Here is a 22770-nt window from a genome sequence, read left to right on the forward strand (position 1 = left end):
CATCAAAACCAGGAAAATATTTATTTTCAAGCCACCCAATAAGAAAAGGGAACGCCTAAAAATTCACCAAAAATATTAGGAAAAAGTTTATATAGAGCCAAGGCTCTAAACAATCAAATTAGAACCCACCTCAAAAATTTCACTAGCAGAGATTATTTTAAGTCCTAAATATCCTCGAATTGGTCATCTCGACATCAAGATGAATGGACATGAGAAAAAAGTAGATTTCAAGTTTTGGGAATAGTGCATCATGTAACGCCTTTTTGGACTGTCAATTTTCAAGATTTTCAAGTTTTCATAGATATGCTTGATCTATACTATGTTTGAAGGTTTTAAATTTTATAATTAGAGATTAAAATATATTTTAAGGCTATCACAGATATTTTCGATAATGAAACTACATTTCTCAACGCTACTTGAAAGTGGGCTGTACTTGGATTGTTTAGAGCATCAGCTCTATACAAACCGCACCCAAAATATTATCTCACTAAAAGTTCTATAAAAATTTAAAATTGTATTTGAACATGTGAAATGAACGATTTCAGCCATCTGATCCGCTGATAAACAAGAGAAGTGGGGGGTCACGTGGTATATTATTTGTTTAAATAAAGGGGCAGGTGGGCCCGATACAAAGCATTAGCCTTCCCAAGAGCAAACCCCAAAACCATGGATCCTGCAAAGGCCCTAACGCCACTTCCAACCATCTCCCCGCCATCTTCAGACCAAACCCTAACGTTAGATCCACCAATCTCACCTCTGAACAAGCCATCTTCAGAGCAAACCCTAACCCTAGATCCACCAATCGCACCCCAGAAAGCACCATCTTCAGAGCAAACCCTAACCTTACATCCCCCTATCTCTCCTCAGAACACGCCATATTCAGAGAAAGCCCTCACCCTAGGCCATGACCATCCGCTCCAGAAAGTCATAGTGATGCGCCATGGGCATCGATTGGACGCGTTGAAGCGCTCGTGGAAGCAAACTGCTCAAAGGCCGTGGGATCCTCCTATCACCGTTGCAGGAACGCTTGCTACTTTCTGCAGTGGAGTAATACTTAGCAAACAAGGGTTTCAGATCCATAGGGTTCTGGTTTCTCCATTTTTGAGGTGTATTCAAACTGCTATAGGGGTCATTGCTGCACTTTGTGCAAGCGAGATGGGCCTTCATGAGTTCATGACTAAGATTAGGTCGTCGGAGATTCATCCATCAGAGGTCGAGGAGCGCCTTGCTGAGTTCACCAGTAAGAATGTGGTGTTTGATCCAACTAAGATCAAGGTATGATGATTCGAGAAAAGCCTTAAAAAGCACTTATAATTCAGATTCGATTTGGGTTTCTGGGTTTGATTTATCATTCTCTTTTTCTTACATTCTTTTTAATGGATGGAAAGATCTGGTTCATTGGGCTTGATGTTAAAATCTGAGAGTTACTGGCCATGATTTCTCAAATAACAATATTTCTCCCAATACATCGTGCCTGCTTCTTCCCCTTGGCAGTCTGTGAGATATTACCGTCGTACACGAAACCCTATGACATGAAACGTTTTGTTGGCATTTTGTCCATTTTCGGTTCGCTTCTGGCGATCCTGGCCAGTTCCCCAGAGTCAGCAGAGATAAATCGTTGAATGTTAGAATTGAACTTCTCTTCAGCTTGCTCGGGGCGAAGAGACAGGGTAGAATTCATGGAGAGAGTAAAAATTATGGATTTGTTGGGTTTCGTGTTGAGATCAAAGTGGTAATTTCAGTTTTAAAGGAAACTATTTTGTGAGATTTGGTAATGTGTTGTAATTTTAGTTTTGAAGGAAGCTATTTTGTGAGATTTGGTAATGTGTTGTAATTTTATTTTTAAAGGAAACTATTTTGTGATATTTGGTAACGTTATTTTTTTGTTTTTTGAGAAATATGGAAACTGTATTAATAAATAAAACCACGAGAAGTGGTATAAGGCAGCCCACATAGCGTGCTCAGTCTGTAGAAATGACAAAGGAAGTAAAGAAGTTTAGTAAACCTACCTACCAACAGCTCTTACTTTTTTTTGAGGAAAGGTTTACTTTTATAAATGAACACGAGAATACATTTTATTAAATAGGAGAAGGCCACCCACATGATGGGCCCTCAGACTACAGGCAGAGGGAGATATAGTAAGAGAAAGAAACAGAAAGAGAGGGGTAGAGTAGAGAAATAAAATAAAATAAAAGTGACAAGGAAACTAGAACAGATATTAAGCTGTGGGATGGGAGGGCGGCCTGGGGGTGTAGAGCCCGTGATTGTTGTAATGGGAGCGGAAGCAAGTTCTTCAAAAAATAAAAAAGGATGACATGGTAAGTGCTTTCCACGATATGGGGGGAGCACCACCATGGGAGCAGTGTGTCACCTCGGGTGCAGGAAGCATTGCAATATCTGGTTAGGCATGTCAAATGCAGGATGTACAGCCAGGGATTGTCGAATTGCACCTGTCCGTGAGATCCCAGCCTTGGAAATGAGAGGGTCGAAGGGTGCACAACGGTGAAGGGAGCGAAGAGGAGGACGAGAGTCTAAGGTCATAAAAGGTATGGATAAAGCAAGAGACTTAGGGTAAGAGTAGAGTGGAGGATGCGAGAGGAGAGAGATGAGTGCACATAGAGGGAGAGAGCAGTGAGGAGATAAGAAAGCGATGAAGTAGCGAGATGGGGAAGAGAGAAGGAAAGAGGAGCGAATGGGGCGTTGTTTACAAATCCCCTAAGTATATTTACTTTTGTTCGGGAAGAGAGAAGGAAAGAGTAGAAATTAGCGACAATGGAAGTGCCGGAAGGGTTAGGGGACCAAATAACTGAGTCTTGACCTTGGAGAGTACTGAAGAGAGGTGCAAGCATCTGAAGAAGGGAGTTCAAGGATAAGGAGGTTTCCTGGTCAGTTAGGTTCCTTCGAAATTTTGGAGTCCAAACTAGGAGCAGCCTCTAAAATATGTATAATCAGCAATTACAGCTGCCTGATTGTGAGCCGAGCCAGGAGGAAGAGGGAGTGGTAGGACTGTGTGATGGGAGCAACTCCAATCCACTTATCTAATCTAATTCGCTGGCCATTGCCTAGCCTGAATCGTCTGCAGTTGAGGAAGGGATGTTTACAAGAGGCTTGTTCACTATACAAGCAAAGTATAAAAGTAAATATAAGACACAGCATAAAAGGATAAAAGTAAATATAAGACACTATAAAAAGATAAAACTAAATATAAGAACTACAAAAGACCAAAAAAGGCTAGAGGTAAAGTGTTGGTAGAGGAGAAAGAAATTGTATGGATAGGGTAATGAAGAATATGTGTGCCGGAGCAAGAAGCGAGGATATATTGGATTGTGCAAAAATGAAGAAGCTGGGAATTATGGATTGTGCAAAAATGAAGACCTGACAACATTGGAAGCATTGAAAGCACAACTGATGGATGCAAGATGAAAGGAGCCTCTAGAGCAATCAAGGGGTTGGATAAAAAACATAGAGCTCTAGACAAAATGGAGAGAGAGAGAGATACAAAGGTAGTGTTTAGTGTAGAGGGCTTTAGCGAGTGGGAGATAGACTAAAGAGAGCCGAGGGAGGAAAGCAAAGAAGAGTGTAGAAAGGGGAGTAGGAGCCAAGAGGGAGAGAGGAAGAGTATATCGGATTAAAGGCTACGAAGGAAGGAGAATAATAGGGCGGAGAACAGGAGACTACTATTGAAAGGACAGGAAGAAGAGAGAAATGGATTTATTCTTCACCTATTATTTTTTTCCCTTTACCAAAAATAATGGCGGTGCTTTTTTTTTGTTTTGTTTTTGTTTTTATTTATTTTTGTTGAGGGGGGCGGGTGGGGGGGTTCTAAAGTACCACACATCTATATCAACTACAGCTCTAGGGAAAAAGTCTCCATAGTGTGTGGGAGAAAAGTGGAGGGTAGTGACTAGGATAGGAAAAAAGAACACCATGAGAAACTTTACTTTCACAAAGACTGAGAGCAGGAAGGAGATCACATGGCATTCTTATCCCCTCCTACTATAGCGAAACTCGAAAGCACTATCCTTAACAACCTATCATCCTCAGTGTTGACATCTCTGAGAATGTGTTTGAATGTTACTCAAGAAATAAACACAACAAACAATGTAAGCTAGCGTCCAAGGGGGCTGAGCAATCTTTGACGCCTATGCAATGACATTCCTAGAATGTGCTCCAACAAAAAGGCTGCTCTGTTTGGAATTAAATGCCTTGCGGCAAAGCCACGGCTTTAGCAGTAGTTGATTGAACTAGAGAATGAGAGGAAGACTCTCTCAAAGTTAGGAAGGGAACTACCATAACCCGAGGGACTTGGGTTGCCAAGAGAGCGTCCATCAGTGTTGAGTTTGAGAAAGCCACGAGGAGGAGGCAACCATTCTGCTTGGAGTCTATTTGAGGTTGGGGCAAGGGGAAGCAAAGTATCTAATTGTTCATGAAGTTTGGGATGCCTATGTTACTGTAGATTGGTAAACTAACCATGAGAGCCACAAGGCCCTAGGGCGGATTGCTTTTCACCATATGGCCTGTAGGGTATTATTTTTCACCACTTGGTCTCTGATAATTTAAAGGTCACTATGGGAGGTGAAGATTATTGGTGGAAACACAAGTGAACCTATTATCGATTCCAGCATCACCTACACCCAACGCTAAATCTTTCTACAATGGAGGTGTTTCATGAATGCTTTCCGAGACCAAGATTCTTGTTTCTCTAGAGAATCCTATATGATTCTTCAAGGTATTTTTTTCCTTAGCTAATCTGACCACATTATGTGTTTTGCACTTGTTAATTTGCATCCAAATTTTGTTCCTTGATGCTTTTGGTACCAAGTCCACCTGCGCTCTTAGAATTGCCAATAGTATTCCATTTATCAAGGTTTGGATGTCTTTCGTTTTGTTAGTTCCCCCAAGGAAAATTGTTCATGAAGTTTGGGATGCCTATGTTACTGTAGATTGGTAAACTAACCATGAGAGCCACAAGGCCCTAGGGCGGATTGCTTTTCACCATATGGCCTGTAGGGTATTATTTTTCACCACTTGGTCTCTGATAATTTAAAGGTCAATATGCGAGGTGAAGATTATTAGGGGAAACACAAGTGAACCTATTATCGATTCCAGCATCACCTACGGCCCAACATCTAAATCTTACTATAGTGGACGTGTTTCATGAATGATTTCCGAGACCAAGATTCTTGTTTCTCTAGAAATTCCTGTATGAACCACATTACGTGTTTTGCACTTGTTAATTCCCATCCAAATTTTGTTCTTGATGCTTTTGGTACCAAGTGCACCTGCGCTCTTAGATTTGCAAATAGTATTCCATTTATCAAGGTTTGGATGTCTTTCGTTTTGTTAGTTCCCCCAAGGAAAATTCGTTTTTAGCTTTTCTAGAGTGTTTGGGCGTGATTGAGGGTAATTTGAATGTTGAGTACCAATGATGTGTGAATGAGCTGGTTTCCCCAAAGATGGCATTTTTACTGTGTTACCCTGGATAGAATTATATTAGAACAATATGATTAATTGTAATCTGCAGATCCTGATTTAAGATAGTGAGAGTAGAATTCAGTTTATTACAGAAAAATGGGTATGGAATTTTTTGGCTGAAAATTCTAATTAGGTAAACAAGGATTGCATCAAAATGACAAAATTCTAGTGAATTCCTGGGCTAAAATTTTCGGGCATTAAGAATTTTCGTCAGAATTTCAGCCAAAATTTACCCTTTTGGGCAAGTTTTGTTTCTATGGACAAAGTTTCTGCTGATACTCAACATACTTCAGTTCAAAGGTTACCTGAATCTGTTTTTGAAGCTGGATTTCTTGTATTGGTCTAATTAGTCCTAATGTCTGCTGGTTCTTAGGCTTCATGGAACTTTATCATACTATCTGAAAGAACTGACTGTTTCCTTTGATGTATGGTTTGGATCATTTTGTGGGGCCTCCTATATTTGTTGAAATCGGAAGCTTTGGCAAAAGTTTAGTGAAATCTAGAGCTTTAAATTGTGAAAGTTTAATTTTCATTTTGTCTTCAAACTCAGACTTAGAAGAAAGTTGTCCTCGCTTATATCTAGCACTAAATCTTTGTAAGAGAAATGCCAGGATTGAAAGGGACTCTGATCAAGACCCATCTGGGTCTGGAGCCCAAATCAGGTCTGACAAATTCGGCCGAGGTTCTGATAGGCTCGGCCAAATCCTTAAACATTAAAAACCAATGGGAACCAGCCATAGTCCGTGGTTCGCGTGGTTTTGGTTCCTGTATTGGCATTGTGAGTAACGTGTTGGGACCCAACTATGGTCAGCGGTTGCCGTGGTTTGGGTTCTTATCTTGGCAGTCTGAGTAACTTGGGCGAGGCCAAGTTGAATGTCCTGACTTTTGACTCACTGAGAAATACAATCTGTTGAGTTAAGTCTTGTTAACGGGTGCTTCACAATTATAAGTTTTAAGGGAAGGATTGTAAGATTGGCCTGGGATCAACCAGGGCATCTTTGTTTGTCTTTCACCTTCTTCTCTCTATTTATATCTCCATTTATCTACATCACGAGGTGTTAATGGATATTGAAAGGCTCTATCTGTCACTTTCCAAAAAAGATAAACAGTGGTGTCTCTGGTAAGTGAGTTCAAGCCAGGTGGGCTAATTTGGGAAAGTTCTCTGACTTTGCGTAGTGCTTTAAACTTGGTAGTGGCACAACTCTTGTCTCCTCTATCTTGTTGAATATAATGCTGTTGAACTCTTGAAGGTTACATACACAGGACACACACACATACACAGACAGTTGGTTATTGTTGTTGAAAATTACACTTGCACACCTTGCCCGTATTTTGTGCTGCATAAGGCTTGATAGTCTTAATTTGATCTTTAGGTGTCCATGAAGTGATAGTGTTTTTCCAATTGGTACTTAACTTCATTAAATGAGATACTACTTTCTATGTGTTTTGTTCGTCCTTTTGTCTTTCCCAAAAGTTTTCTGCTGATTATCTTTGCATTTTTGTTTCAGTAATGTTGTAAATTTTTTTCATTTTTTCAGCTAAAGCTTGGAAATTTGAAATTTGAAATTTCTTATGTGATGAATTATCATGCCATACCAGTATCAAAATGTAGGTATACCCTGTAAAAGAAATTCCTGCAGATTATAATTATGTGATAGAGAAACAAGAATGTAATCGAGCGGAGCATTTTTTTTTTTTTGTTTGGTTTTTGTTCAGGTCCTTCAGATATTTTCAATGCTGTCACTGTTTTCATTAGCTTTTCTTTTCTTTTGCAGGTCTCAATAGAGTATGGACTGTGTGAAGCCCTGTGTGGGCCGTCCATAAAGCCAGAAGTGATTCCTAAAGATGGGAATTGGTTCCCTGATGTTTCTGAGCTTGAAGCTTTGTTACCTCAGGGAATTGTTGATCGCTCTGTTGAATGCGTGTACCCAGAGGTCTGTTCTCTCTCTTTCGTTCTCTCACTCTCCATCTATTTCCTGCTTAATTTTGTTGTTAATTGGTTGTGTTTGTTTAAACTGAATCAGTTGATGCTACGGTTCTGTTGTTAATTTTGGTGTTTGTGTAGAATTGAATAGTTGCCGCAATGGGAGGAGGAACAGAAAGTGTCGTGCAGAAGACTCAAAAGAGTCATTCGGTCTCTTGCAGACAAATTCCCCAAGGAAAATCTCTTACTCATCGCTCATGGTAACCCCTCTCTCTTTCTCTCTCACCCACACAAACACAGGCATATTTAGATTCATCAATGTACTCAAACAAAATCAACTTGAGTTTGTAAAGTGTAATATGTAATTGCTGTGGAGATAAGCGATGTGACCTAAAAGTGGAATACACAGAATGAAACAAAAATGGTTTAGTGAATCATCAAAAACCACACCTGGTTTTAAAGAGACCAAAGAGCTGGACATAGAGCAGTTGGTGATCCAGTTTCACATGCCAAGAATAGTAGATAGAAAATATACCCCCTCTCTCTCTCTTAGATCTGCCTCTCTTTTGCTTGTCGGTGCAGTGGCAGGAGTTGCAGTTGGAATGAGAGCTTTCTCCAAAAGGCCAGTGATCGTTGACAAAGTAGGTTACTGTTCCTATGCATGCCTTCAAAGGTCGGCCTCTTCTCCATCTGATTTGGAGACCCTAACAAAGAAATCTCGGGGTGTTACCTATTGCATTGAGGGAGAGCGTTCGCCAAAAAGCCAAGGATCATTGACAAAGTAGCTTACTGTTCCCATGCATGGCTTCAAAGATCGGCCTCTTCACCTTCTGATTTGGAGACCCCAACAAAGAAATCTCGGCGTGTTACCTATTGCATTGAGGGAAAGGGAAAGAAAGAAGAACATGCAACAGCATGGAATACATCCCACTAAAAAGAGTCCTCAAAAGTAAATTGGAAGGGGGGCAGGGGGGGATAGTGGACTGTTGTTTGTTTTAACTCTATTAGATCTCTATGCTCATGCTGTGTTGAATCATGGGTTTGAATGTTCTTTTTTTCTTATTTTTTTGAAAATGTTAACTTGTACAGAAAATGAACCCCGCAAGGGGTTGCAGAGGCAGAGGCCCAAACGGGCAGCAAAAAAAATCCCAAAAGCTAAGCTTTACACGTGCTCTCAAAATATCCAAGGCCTGGCTTACCCAAATTTATCTTATAGACTGGGCCTAATGACTTTGATGTTATTTCTTACCTGTTATGTTTGGTGATGATTAGGGTGTTTCATTATACCAAAAGTAATTTGTCTGCCCAATATAGAGAGTAATAGCTAAATACCACATTTATGGAAAATTGGAAATTAGAATGATCATTCTTCTTTATATTGTAACATGGGTAGAATTTCCAAACTGAATGCGCCTTTTAATGCCTTTAACAAGGCAAACGAGCTGGAGTCAGTATTGAAGCATCATATAAGACCCCCTTAAAGCTTTTAAATGAATCTACTCTCATTAAAGTTTGTTTTGTTGCTCAATTATGGCTTAAAATATTTGGAGACGGAGGGAGATATTTGTTTATTGCTCAATTATGGCTTAAAATATTTGGAGAGAGAGAAACTAGGTTACACTTATTACTCGTTTCAGTGAAGAGAGAGGGGGTTTGTTGTAATGTAAACTAGGGAAATTATAACAAATATATTTTAATTTTTATCTATTCAGAGAAAACTCTATTTTTTTTCTTCAATTTGGAAACTATTTTTTTAATTTTTTTTTAATCAAAATGGTTTTTTCGGTAGTTGTATTATTGTGATGTACCAGTACGATAATTTTACTACCGTAATTTTTAGATTATTGTAAAGTCTCCATCCTTTATTACAATATGCAAATTACAGTAATCTCACAATCCATAGCACTTTGACTTAGAGAGAGAATGAATAGTGCAACCTTTATTACGGTATTCGAATTACTCTAAATCTCACAATCCATGGCGCTTTGAGAGAGAAAATGAATGGTGAGTTGTACGCCTCTCATCACCAACGACGGACAGAAATAGGGAGGGCTGGCGTTTTGGGCTTTCGCTCTCGCTCCGTTCCCATCACAGTTTTTCCATAATTTGGATGGTGAGTAGCACGCCTCTCTCTCGCCTCTTTCTCTCTTGCTTTGGTGCGATGCATTCGTTTGACTTTTTTGTTTTTCTTTGATGTTCGCTCGTCTCTTTCGAACCCTAGTTCTTGTGACTTGAGCTTTTGTTGATGAATTCAAGCTCCTGTCTGCTTAGTGGTCGAGCATTTGAGTCAAGGTCTCAACAGTGGTCTCGCTCCCAACCCCCACCGCCATGCTAAAATTGTAGAGACAGACGTGGGAAGATCGGAGGGTGAAATTGGAGGGAAAACCCAAAACACTCGCTCTTCTTATTTCTTAATCCATTTTCTCTCTGTTTTATTGATGAAAGTCAAAACTCCATAGATCTTGAGATTACAGTAATTTGAATACCGTAATAAAGGTTGGAGATCTTACGGTATTTTAAGTATCATATAAAAAATTATAAAATTATATTAGCGATATACAGCTCTGATCGTCAAATCGGCCCAAACTTATACCATTCCATAAGCTAGTGGGCTCACCCTAGCATCTTCATATATATATATATGGAAAACTCTTCCCAATGCCTATAGGTGAAAATGAACAATGATTGCGCCTACCCTCATCATCATCCAAACTTCATCGTACAATCACAGTTGTCCGATAGTAATTCAATTTTAATATTTTTTTTACAAATCCAAATTACTTGAAAATTGGATTGTGTGAACATCTTACTGAGACGCACCTAATAAAAATATAAAACAAATAATTCTCAGATCGGAATTTGGTAGTATCTTCATATATATATATCACAAATTTTGAGTTTTTTATTTTAAATTTATGTACCAACGATTTCACATATCTTTTTCCAATTTTTGTTTTTGAAAGTCTCTTATTTTAGACAAATTTGGGCCAAGAACTCCCTTATTTAGATGAACTTTTCATTGGATATTTGACCCAATTAAAAAGGTTAATTTCGTACAAGAACTAATTGGACTATAATCACATTTGTTGGGGAGGTAATGTAAAAATCACCTCCTAATGGCTTGTGACATTTCCTTAATTTCAAAAGTATTTTTGGTCCAAATGAAAGAATGCTTTTTATGGAAACCTTGTAACCCATTTAGAAAGAGAAAACTGAGACTTAAGTGAAGGAGATATTTGTAAAAAAAAAAAAATGCATAAAAGTTTGAGGAAAGAAATTAGGGTTTTTTGTATAAACCCTATCACCATTGTCGCTTCGTATTGGACCAATTTGTCATCATCAATTTCTTTGCAGAGAAGGTTGCGGTTGATGGTGATAAAAAGGGAAGTCGATTGATGGTGGTATTGTGCTAGGAAATGTTTATTTGAACTTTCCATGCTATTGTATAAGGTAATATCTACAAAACCTCAAAATTTTAAATTTCTTCTAGTAATAGTGAATGCATTATTGCCGTTTTTCTATAGACATCGCCCATTTGGGTGAACCACGTAAATTCGTATGTGTCTTCTATTGTGGTTTCATCATTTTTCATATTGTTTGTTTTCTTGTTTCTATATTTTTCTCAAATATATTGCACAAATATTATTATTTTTTGATATTTTAATTGGGGATGATCAAGTAGAAATTTAAGTTATCCCGATTTGCCAAGAAGAGGTTATCGTTATAGCTTCATGTGTTGACGAGTTATCCGATTTGCCAACAAGAGGTAATCGATATACCCTCGGTAACCAACACACTAACTCCAAACTCTCCACCAGTTGTCATATAAGGATGCCTAACTCAAAGAGATATAGCCAAACATCAAACAATACTAGGCTGTAAACCCCACAAACATCTACATTGCCGCATCCCAAAATAATATAAATGCTAGGAACCAGTGTTTGATAAATCGGACTGGACTTGGAAACCGGCAGATTCACCCGGCTTAACCGGGCATATCCCCGCAAGTCCAAAAATTGTTAAAAAAAAAAAGTGCAGAACAAATCCAAAAAAATATTAAAAGTATATTGAAAGCATAATTAAACGAACACATCAAAATGAAGTTGAAACGTAGTGAAAAAAATTGATTTGTCCCAAAGTTTTTTTTTCATTTTTTTTAAAAAAGATGGAAAAATATAAAAATAAGCCAAAACACTTCCAATCTTTTGTCAAAATGATAAAAAAAAAACATTAAAAAATGCATTCTAAACAAATCCCTTATTTTTTGGGATTACATACATATTTTTTAATTTATTTTCAAAATATCCAGCCAAACCACCTAAATCGGTCTAGGTTTTACAAAAAAACACTTCCAGTTTGACTGGCCAGTTACGAGTTGGACTGGCCTTCTTTGCGAACACTATTAGGAACAACTATTACTACTGTTTGTTAGCTATCTCGATTTTCTTTCATTATTTTTCTCGTTTTTTTTTTTAGAATATAATGAATCAATATTTTCATATTCACTTTAGAGTCTTTTTTGGTTTGACGAGAAAAATGAAGCAATTTGGTACTTCGATCGATTCGGGAGAAGTCTTCGGATTTTTTTAAATAGAATATAAATAAATTAGATATTTATATAAAAATAACAAAACATATACAAATAAAATTTCAAAAAAAAAAGTTTCATAGATATTTTTGTGCTTAGCCTGAATCTGACTGAAGCTTCGGTTAAATCTGCTCGAAGCAAACCCGAATCTAACCGAAGTGGCAGCTCCAGGCTTTGCTTCACTTCTATCTAGGCTTAAAATCCGAAGGTTTTGGCCTCTTCGGCCAAAACGAAGCAAGTTTAACAACATAATGATGAATCCTAAACCATTTTTTGCAACTTAAGTGTTACATCCCCGACATGTTTCTAATTAGCCTGAAGAAAAACGAAGAATTTTTCCATAATAAATTTATGGGAGAAAATGTATAAAATTAATTTATTTTTAAAGAAGTTTTAGATTCACAAAAAGAATAATGATCTTCCGACACCCTCCCACACCCACATTCATGTGTATAGAACTTCAAATGATCACCATTAAAATAGGTACAAATCTCTAAAAAAAAAATTATCATATAAATGTAAGATTCGATTTTTTTAAAAATTTGTACTAAATTTAATGGTTATCATACACACATGGGTGTGGGACTCTAATGATCCTATAAGACCCTCCCACACCCATATGTGTAGGACGCCAAATAATCACTATTAAATTTGATATAAGTGATGAGATAACTTTTTTATTACTTGGATTTTCTTTTATACAAAATACATCATCGCTTATTCACATAAAAACCTCTCCACAATTTATCTCTTTTACATTGCCATCCACCACATACGTGGACACGCACAAGACCACAAGTGCCAACAAGCTGCCGACATAAAGAAGCACCGCAAAGCATTCTTCTCCTTCATTGCGTGTAGGAAGGGCAGGAAACATGGCGTCAGCTTCCACGAAAAATCAAGAGGCATAACTTCATCTCTTATCTTATTATTATTTTTTTCTTTATCTCATTTTATTACTCACTTTGTTAATGTCGAATCGATCGTGTTTATGGGAGTCGATGTTTTTCAAATTGTTTCTGATTTTCTATATTTTAAAAGAGTATAATGGGAGCAATGTTATCGAGATCGGGTGAGACCGGTCAGGCCATTCTGTCGAATCACAACCATTTGTATGTTGGTTGGGTCCGGTCCGGTCGGGTCATCGAATTGAAAATATCATAGGACTAATCAAAATTGGTTTTTGACCGATGCCACTGGCCAGTTGTACGAGCCTTTTTCTTACCCTTTTAGCTTAGTTTTGCTTCGAACTTCTAACCTTTTCTTGCTCCTTCGTCTTTCACTTTAAACCTACGTATCACTAAACCATATCTGATAGCTCTTTCTACTGATCTAATATTTTTAAAGTTTTGTTAATTCAAAGTTTGGAGCACCTTCAAATAGTGCCCAATTATGTTGTTTCAGTATCATAAATCTTTAGGATGGCCTAATAATATATTTTTATCTCTAATTGTAAAATTTGAAATTAAAAAATAGTGTAGATCGAGCATATATATGAACCCTTGAATATCTTGAAAATTGACAGTTTGGAATTTTTTTTAAGACTTGAATTTTTTTTTTTATGTTTATCTATCTTGAGGTCGAGATGATCAAATTGAGGGTTTTCCAACCGAAATGACATTTTCTAATGAATTTCTGAGATGCGCCTTAATTTGATTGTTTATGGCCTCACCTTTATATAAACTTTTTATGCCCAAGTTCCCCAATTTTTAACCCAAATTGGGAACCCTAAAAATTCTTATGTTTCTGCTCCTTTTCATTTTGGCAACCCACTTTTTCAAATTTCAAATCTCTAATATAATTAGACTCATTTTTTCAATATCTTTATATAAGAGATCAACTGTTTAACATTTTACATTATCGTAGGTGTATCTATGTGTGTCGAACATATCTTCAAAATTTTATTTTAATTAGGTTTTAGAAAATAAAATAAAAATATAATCAATCATGACTGCCTTTTCTTTTTTCCTTCTAATTTAAATAATTGGAGGATGCTTGTACGATATTTAGAAAGGAATTGTATACTATATGATAATTTATGTTTAGAACAAAGAAGTTACAACTAATCCTGACCATCAAATGTTAAATCAGACTGTTTAAAATACTTCAAAAAATTAAAATTTTTTTTTTTTTTTTTGACGATTCCTTAGTAAAACCATATAACCACTAGTGGCTATCAACAGTGGTATTCCATGTGTACTTGTAAACCTACAACTATTGCCACCGCACCACCACTAACGCACCACCCTCACTGCCACCACCGCAATCACCATACTACCACCACCACCTACAGGCACCACCACCACCACCACCACCACCGACTCCATCCATTGCCACCTACACACCACCGCCTAACCAAAACCGCGGCCACCACCACTACTATCGACCTGAAACTGCCGCTTCCACCACCTACCCGCCACCAACACTGCCACCACTATCACCGCATCTCCACCACCACCACCATTATATCACATAATAACAATATATAACTCAAATTGTGACGATCAAACAATCATATAGAACACTCGACCGTCAACTAAATTGCCATTTGGTTAATTACAATTTGAAAAAAAAGAACTTTCGATAGAATTTCGCAATCAAACGGTCCTTTTTTTCAATTCTCTCATCACTCAAACACTCGCTGCCACCTAAATTGCCACACGCCAAAACATTTTTACTCAGAAGTTTCATTGAATTTCTTTTGTCTGAGCTCTTTTTAATGATAATTTTGTCTGGCTAGATTATTGTAGATGGGACATCAAGTGTGAGGACACTAGTACTGAACAGGCCACAGCAATTAAATGCCCTCTCATATCAAATGGTATGTTTGGGCTTTTTTTTTTGTCATCATATGCTTTTCCCATTGTTATATCTTTATTGTATATGAATTTGCTGGCACTTTTAAGAAGAAATTCTTAGTGGGCAAATAATGATCATTCTTAAACCTAGAAAGTAAAGAGAAACATAAAGGAAAGGGCAAAGTTTTTGCTGCCTCAAAACCTATCTTGGGTATGGATAGGGGATCTGAAACTCTACATATCAATCTTTAGTTCTACAATCATGAATATGAAGAAAATAAAAATAATAATTATGATTTGGAGCTCTAAAAACTTGTATGGGGCCGTCAACAGGGCTGGGCTGGGCCGGGCCACGAGGTTTCGAACTAGTTTCTAGCTTCCATACAAGGCCCAGGCCTAGCCTGCTCGGCCGAAGAGCCCAGCCCGTGAATACTTTTATATATCTATTTGATCATTAAATGTATAATATTCTTTATAGTACATGACATTATATTTTAGATATGTAACAGCCCGGCTTGGCTCGATGGTAACCTTTCCGGGCTGGACCCAACCCGAAATGATATGTAACCTAGACATGTCTATTAGGACCAGGAATCCATTCTATTTTTTTCATGTATTCTGACTTTATCCTTAATGACATATTTACAGATTTCTAACTTACTGGAAAAGTTCGTATCATACGAGGATGATCCTAGTGTCAAGCTAGTGATTTTGAAGGTATGCAATTATAATCCTAATGTCGAGCCATTGAAAAGGAAATGGATTGTATATAATGAGATCATTTACCTTTGATACAAGGAGGTCACAATTACTTATGACCATCGAATGTGAAATCTGATAGCTTAGGTGTGTGACAATTAAGTAATATTCATGTTTAGTACAATATGCAAATTTTCCTCTGTAAGTCCTTGTAGAATTGTTAATAAAATTTGCATTTACCCATCTTTCGCCGAAATTACGTTGAAATTCTCTAAGGGAAATTTAACATAATACACGTAAGAGATGATCTATTTAACATTTTACTTCTATCTTTTGTTTTAATTTTAAAAAGCTAATCAAATTAGCTATGTTGAGGTGCACTAGATAAATGTCGGTAAAATATTAAATAGTTTATCAATTAGGTGTATTTTGACAAATTTCCCTTTTATTAATACATTAGGTACTGCCAATGAATGGCTCTAAGACATCTTTGCTAACAAAATAGGCAGGTTTCACTTATTTTTCTTATTGTATAGGTGTCAACCAAATGGCGATATCTTACCCTACAATGACCACCGAGTGACAAGTCCCAGTATTTAGGGGTGACAATGGACCCGGAACCGACCCAGGATCCGAGGGGTAGACCCGATCTAGGTCCGGCTATGGGTCCGAATCTTGGATGCGGCGGGTCAGGTCCGGGTTTAAATTTTGGACCTGAACACTATTCGGGGTCCAGTAATACTTTTCAGTTCCCAATAAATAAAATATATTTAAATATAATTAAATTTTAAATAGATATTTTAATTTTTGGGTTGAGTCCAGGTCTGGGTCCAAGTCTAGGTCCCATATCATTTTTTTGGGTCCAGGTCTGGATCCGGCTTGACCCAGACCCGACCCGACCATACCCGATCTGTTGCCACCCCTCTCAGTATTGGAGAGATAGGGCCATAAAGCTCTTAAACACAAAATTCATCATGAATCTTGGATAAAATACTTGTTTTGTGAGCCAATTGTCATATATAGAGATTGGACCTTTGAAAAGGGCAATGGGACTATTGTATGTAATGCATCTCGCATAATAGGAAACTTTTTGTTAGTTCTATTTTATTTTGAGTAATTTTGGCAATTTTGCTGTTATTGTAACATGTACAACCATTATCAAGTAATTTGAAATATACTAAGAAACTCATACATGTTTCTTTTATGGTACAATATAGAAATTTGATGATGCAAGTTCATGTTATTTACGTCTGATGCCCCATAGGGACAAGGCCGAGCATTTTGTTCTGGGGGCGATCTTTTGTCCGTGGCTCAAATAGGGACTACAGAAGGTAAAGTACTCTCATGATCATTTTTTTCATGTCTGATGCCCCATAGGGACGAGGGCGAGCATTTTGTTCTGTGGTGATCTTTTGGATGTGGCTCAAATAAGGACTACAGAATGTCAAATAGTTAATGTATTCCTTGCCTTTTTTTCTTTTTCTTTTTTGTGGTCATTTCATGCACTTATTATAGAAGTTTATTGAGTTCACATGGTGAAATCAGGTTAGAATTCATTTTATATTGAGTTTGATCATTCTATGAAAGCTTATTGAGTTCACATGCTAAAACCAGGTTAGAATTCATTTTATATTGAGTTTGATCATTCTATGAAAGCTCGAGTATGAAACATTCTATGAGCTATGTCTCGGTAAATGTCTCTTAGGCTTCGGCTTAGTCGTAGACATATCAATTTGGTTGAGGAAAGTCGAGGCTGGGTAAAATGCCCTAAAGATTGTCCCAAAAGAGCACAAACAAGCTGATCCTAGCAATTTTTTTTTGTGTGTTTATGTCAGGTCGTTGGGATGTGTGTTCAAAATATTTTAGGGTAGAATACACCTTAAACTATATTATGGCAACAAACGAGACCCCCCAGGTAAGGGATTTTCTATTGATTGTAAGCATATATATGCCTTGTTACTGTGTAATATTCTACTTTAGTCATTAAAGCAAAAAAAGATACTCTTATTCATAGATTTTCCTCAAATATGAGTTCTTCCTAATTCGAAAACATTGTATAAGGTTTCCATTCTGAATGGGATCATCATGGGAGGTGGTACTGGAATTTCTATCCATGGGAGGTTTCGAATCGCCACTGAGAAAACTGTACTTTCCTCTCTTTTACTCAAGTCTTTGATTGTACGCTTATTGATAATCTACTTGCCATGATTACAATTCCGCTTGATTTTTAATGGAAAAAAGAAAAAAAAAAATAGTTAGTTGTCAATACATGTCAAGTATGTAAGGTATGATTATGAATATGAGGAGGCCATTTATCAGCTCAATATATTTTCTTCTTTTATTTCACCCATCCTTTTCATGTTAAGACAATCATTGTTTTCTTGGTGGGGTGATTTCCTACTGATTTTTACTTTTGGATTTCAATCTTAAACAGTACTTTGCGATGCCGGAGACAACACGAGGAATTTTTCCGGTTGTGGGTGCATCTTACTTTTTATCCAAGCTCCCAGGTTTCTTTGGTATGGTTTCAATCTTCAACATGGTTGCTTTTTGTTCTATTTTTCCTTTATGCATTTCTTTTTGGTTTTAAAAAGAAAAAAATACAAAGAATAACCATATCATCTTATGAATGCAGTTGCTGTAACTCAGAAAAGGAAGAAGTAAAAAGAAAATAAAAATAGAAGCAAAATATAGGGGGGATGTTAGGAGAGTCCATAAGCTATTTCCTTATTCCATTCTAGGTGAGACTATAGTGATTGTAATTTTATTTTTTGAGCAACACAAGTCATGAGTACTTCTCTAAACTTATCAAGTAATAATGCATTGGTTCATGGTTGAGCCTCCAGTATTGAAGTGCAAATCTAAGTAGTAGCTATTGTCTCCCTTGCATTAGATAAGTACAAAAGCAGTAGGAATTAGACTGAACAGTGCAATAGCCATAAATATGAGGATTTTACTTCCATAATCTCATTCTTTTTGTTTTATTTTGCAATAACTCGGGATCTATTCCTACAAATATGATAGATCCTTCTCCAAAATATGTAAATTAAATGGAATTAATTGGTCTTGATGAGATTAAATTAGATTAATATCATGAAGAACAATATCTTTCAAATTAATTCATCATCAAGAATTGAATAGTATGAGATCCGTAGAGATGACTCATGTTGGGAACTGGAATATATATTAGTGCAAATAATCAATTATTTTGTACTTATACACTAGCAAGCCAATGGATTGGTCAAGACTAAGGAAATGCACTTGTTTCCTCCCCCAAGAAATGCTTCATTTTGCTCTCTGTCTCTCCATATATATATATATATATATATATATATATATATATATATATATATATATATATATATATATATATATATATATATATATATATGTATGTATGTATGTATGTATGTATGTATGTATGTATGTTCCTTTGATCATGTATTTTCTTCAATCCTTTGGGATAGGTGAATATATTGGCCTTACTGGACCAAGATTGGATGGTGCCGAGATGCTTGCATGTGGCCTTGCTACTCATTTTGTGCCTTCCAAGGTACCACTTTCACATAATATTTTGTTTTTTAATCTTTCTTTTGTTGTTTTCAATCAGTATAACAAGATCGACGGGTATGGAAATCTATAATTATATAACCCTAATCTTGGGTCCCCCTCTCTCTATCTCGTCCATCATTTCATTGCATGGTGATGCCCTAGTGGACTATCATTTCCATAGTCCATTCGAGTACAATATATTTTCCCGTTTTTTTAATATCATTTTTTACTTCTTATTTCTTGAAACCTATGGGACTTATTCTAATATCAACCTTTTATGATTTAATAGGCATTGCCTTCGCTTGAAAAGGAATTATCTAAGGTGGATACCTTAGATCCCTCTGTGATTTGTGCTATGATAGATTGGTTTGCGCAGAAAGTGCCATTGATGGATAATAGTGCTTATCATAGGCAAGCTCTCTGTTTGTTTCTTATGAAATGCTTCCTTATTGAAAGTGCATTTTGCTTTTTGGTTTTATTATATACTTCCCCTTTAAAAATTAAATGGTCTAGAACACTAAAAGTTTGAATGTTAATTGGCTATTTAGATGAATGTTTAAATTGATTACTAAAACCACCATGAATTTTCCCCCATGACTTTTTCTAAGACTACCTTTTAATATTTTACAGATTGGATGTAATCAATAGGTGCTTCTCCCGAAGAACGATCGAGGAAATTCTTTCTGCTCTTGTATGCAGCAAACATCTCTTGCATTGCACAATCCACACAGCTTTTAAATTTTAAGAATGAACACAAACTTGAAGAGTCACAAAAATAAAATGGAGTCTCATGTGTTGATCCAAGAGAAACATAAATAAATTATCATCAAACTCGTTAATGATTACAGGAAAACGAAGCTGAGCATGGAGCAGATGCATGGCTTTCTAAAGCAATTAAGTCATTGAATAGTGCATCTCCAATAAGCCTTAAGATTTGTCTCAGATCGGTGGGTAATTGCTTCTTTCCATGGTGAGGAAGTCATTTTATGTGAGAGTAAATTTGGTTGAAAAACAAGCTCAAAAAAGAGATTGTTATACATGATTTTGAATGTAAACATATTGAAAAATAATAATAATAATTTTAATGACAAGAACATATGCTAGCTTTGTGCAAAAATAATTTTATGTGACAAATAGGAAATATGAATTTTTTTTTTTTGCATTTTCTTCCATATACGATCCTTCTCCATTGCACTGATGTAGGTCACAAACTCCAAGATATAAAATACGCATTTTTAAAGAGAAATTCATTTTTTTGAACTTTTCTATTCTTTTATACTTCTATTTTCTAACAATACTTTGTACATACTTTACTTAATTTGCCAGATCAGAGAAGGTAGGGTGCAAGGTCTTGATAAATGCCTCATCAGAGAGTATAGAATGTCATGTCACGCCTTGCTTGAAAAATTTAGTCAGGATTTTTATGAGGTATGTCAACTGCACAAGTTCCATTGCTCTTGTCCATGATTTTAAATTGGGTAGCTGTCCATGATTTTAAATTGGGTAGCTGTAAATGTGTCATTGACTAAACTCAAAGTTTAAGTATAATTTTTTTGAATTTTGTAACATATCCCAAGACATCCAATTTAACATCTATTACCTTGTAACAATGGTAAATGATATACAATCCCATATATATATATATATATATATATATATATATATATATATATATATATATATATATATATATATATATATATATATATATATATATATTCTACAAATCGGATTGATGTGAAATTTTTTTTCATGTGTTTATCAAAAATATGATAATCTACGAACAATATCAAAAAAATATTTTACATGAAAGAAATTGACCAAAATACCTTCATGTATTTTGGTCAAATTCTTTCATGTAAAATATTTTTTTGATATTTTCATAGATTCTCTTATTTTTGATGAACACATGAAAAAAAATTTCAGATCAATCCGATTTGTAAAAAAAAAAAATTCAAATACTATTGAATATCTGTGAGCGTCAAATCAGTCTAGATTCAATCTGGGTCGTTGAGCATCTTCTCTACGGTAAGCCCGTCGGCATACAGTAGCATCATCCATATGGGATAATCTAAACATTACAACCTTTCAAATTACAAAGGTTCAAGATAGAGACAGTTATGAATGGTGGATTTATTAATTTTATAGTCTATTTTTTTTAGAAAGTTACTTTTTGTGGGGCAAGACAAATGGTGTTTTTGTCATCTTCATAAGGGGTAAGTTGAAATTTTAACTAAAAGACAAAGGCATTCTACCAATAAAGTTTCAAGATACTAACTTCCAAAATGCCATTGTACTTTTGTGAAAATTTCAAATTTGTTTTTGCTTGATGGTAAAGTTACCTATTTAAATATTTTTTAATAAAAAAAAATAATTGTTTTTATAAATACATTCATGACAGCTCTTTCTAACTTGAACCTTTATATTTTGAGGGGTTGTTAACTCTAGACAAACCCTATATATATATATATATATATATATATATATATATATATATATATATATATATATATATATATATATATATATATATATATATATATATAAGCTACGGTACGCCGATTCCTATACCGCTACAATAAACGTCGAACGCCTGATCGAATCTGGGCCAATCTAACGATCACAGATGTCTGGTAGTATTTTTATTTTTCATTTTTTTTCTACCAATCAGAATGATCTGAAATTTGGAGTGTGTGTTCATCAAAAATAGGCGAATCTATAAAAAAGTATCAAAAAAATATTTTACATGAAAGAAATTGATCAAAATACCCTCTAAAAATTTTAGGGGTATTTTGGTCAATATTTTTTTACGAATTATTATTTTTTATATGTTTATTAGATGCGTCTCACTAAGATGTATACACACTACAAATTTCATATCATTCTAATTTGTAAAAAAAATTAAAATTCAAACACTCTCAGACAACCATGATTGTCAGATCAGCCCAGATTTGATCTGGGCCGTTGGGCATATACTGTAGCGGTACGCACATGGGCGTACAGGAACTTTTTCCATATATATATATATATATATATATATATATGATGTTGGGCGTCTACTGTAGCAATATGCACATGGGCGTACAGGAACTTTATCCATATATATATATTGTCAAAATATTTTGAAGGTACAAGTCCTTCATTGATACAATTCAAATCAGCACCAGAATCTATGAGAGCTGATGTGTCAAAACTATAATCTTTAGCAATAATAAAAATTTTATTAAAAAGGATTATTTATCTGAAGAAAATAAACATATTCGAGAATGGTATTTAAAAACATTTCAACCTAGATTAATAGAATTAATGCATAAAAAATATAATAAATTCCTTTAAAAAGAAAGATTGAATAAAGGATTTTTTATATGGTTAAAAGAAGTATGTATTGAATATAATATTACTATTCCTTCATTTGATAATATTCAAACAATAGAAGAGAAAACTTATATCAGCACGGATGGTACTACTACAGCTAGTATGCACCCTCCTGAAAAAAGTCTAATACTCAAAGCAACTATCCCAGTTAAGGATGAGCCTGCACAACCTCAATCAATATATGATATAGTAGCCACTCTTTATAAAATCTTACCCAAAGAGCTTGGTAAGAAACAAGAATTGATTCCTCATATAGTGGAACAAAATAATTATAGAAATCTATATATGCAATCGTTAGGTAGATAAGCAAAAAGAATAGAAAGATTTGTTTCTACAAAACAACTTTCTACTACACCTAT

General features: G+C 35.6%; 2 protein-coding genes across 15 annotated transcripts in view; both read left to right on the plus strand.

The window, feature by feature from the left end:
• Window positions 1–528: 528 nt before the first annotated feature.
• LOC18437447 (uncharacterized) lies at window positions 529–8691 on the plus strand. 3 transcript variants are annotated; one of them, XM_020669198.2, is made up of 4 exons: window positions 529–1275; window positions 7251–7409; window positions 7551–7659; window positions 7982–8691. In XM_020669198.2, exons 1-4 carry the CDS (start codon window positions 667–669, stop codon window positions 8182–8184), a joined length of 1080 nt encoding a protein of 359 aa, XP_020524857.2. In that variant the 5' UTR covers window positions 529–666; the 3' UTR covers window positions 8185–8691. The 3 variants fall into 3 exon arrangements, 2 of the variants coding, with proteins under 2 accessions (XP_020524857.2, XP_088712222.1); XR_002281523.2 differs by having other exon boundaries at window positions 591–1275; window positions 7541–7659; XM_088856096.1 differs by lacking the exon at window positions 529–1275 and adding an exon at window positions 4789–7083.
• A 4146-nt stretch (window positions 8692–12837) lies between these two features.
• LOC18437448 (3-hydroxyisobutyryl-CoA hydrolase 1) overlaps window positions 12838–22770 on the plus strand; it is a 28157-nt gene continuing 18224 nt past the window's right edge. For 4 of the 12 annotated variants that reach the window (XR_016047849.1, XM_011626275.3, XM_011626276.3 and 1 more), the window contains exons 1-12: window positions 12838–12892; window positions 14728–14808; window positions 15434–15502; window positions 16749–16815; window positions 17320–17399; window positions 17546–17629; window positions 17919–18003; window positions 18952–19037; window positions 19326–19447; window positions 19667–19727; window positions 19885–19983; window positions 20363–20464. Coding sequence is in view for 10 of the 12 variants with exons in the window: in XM_011626275.3 (XP_011624577.1) it covers window positions 12863–12892; window positions 14728–14808; window positions 15434–15502; window positions 16749–16815; window positions 17320–17399; window positions 17546–17629; window positions 17919–18003; window positions 18952–19037; window positions 19326–19447; window positions 19667–19727; window positions 19885–19983; window positions 20363–20464 (966 nt within the window). In the remaining 2 variants the exon portion in view is untranslated. The remainder of the gene's footprint in view (window positions 12893–14727; window positions 14809–15433; window positions 15503–16748; window positions 16816–17319; window positions 17400–17545; window positions 17630–17918; window positions 18004–18951; window positions 19038–19325; window positions 19448–19666; window positions 19728–19884; window positions 19984–20362; window positions 20465–22770) is intronic. The other 8 variants (XR_016047850.1, XM_088856098.1, XM_088856100.1 and 5 more) reach the window with 5 other exon arrangements.

Source organism: Amborella trichopoda, chromosome 13 (genome assembly GCF_054954075.1).
Source record: "Amborella trichopoda isolate Santa Cruz 75 chromosome 13, AtrichopodaSantaCruz75HAP2 v2.0, whole genome shotgun sequence".
Classification (NCBI taxonomy): domain Eukaryota; kingdom Viridiplantae; phylum Streptophyta; class Magnoliopsida; order Amborellales; family Amborellaceae; genus Amborella; species Amborella trichopoda.

What these genes read in the sequence shown, in the direction of transcription:
- LOC18437447 (XM_020669198.2), top strand. Translation starts at nt 667, where the DNA reads ATGGATCCTGCAAAGGCCCTAACGCCACTTCCAACCATCTCCCCGCCA. An exon ending in TTGATCCAACTAAGATCAAG is followed by an intron (nt 1,276 to 7,250) that starts GTATGATGATTC and finishes TTTCTTTTGCAG; the next exon opens with GTCTCAATAGAGTATGGACT. An exon ending in TCTCTTACTCATCGCTCATG is followed by an intron (nt 7,660 to 7,981) that starts GTAACCCCTCTC and finishes TTGTCGGTGCAG; the next exon opens with TGGCAGGAGTTGCAGTTGGA.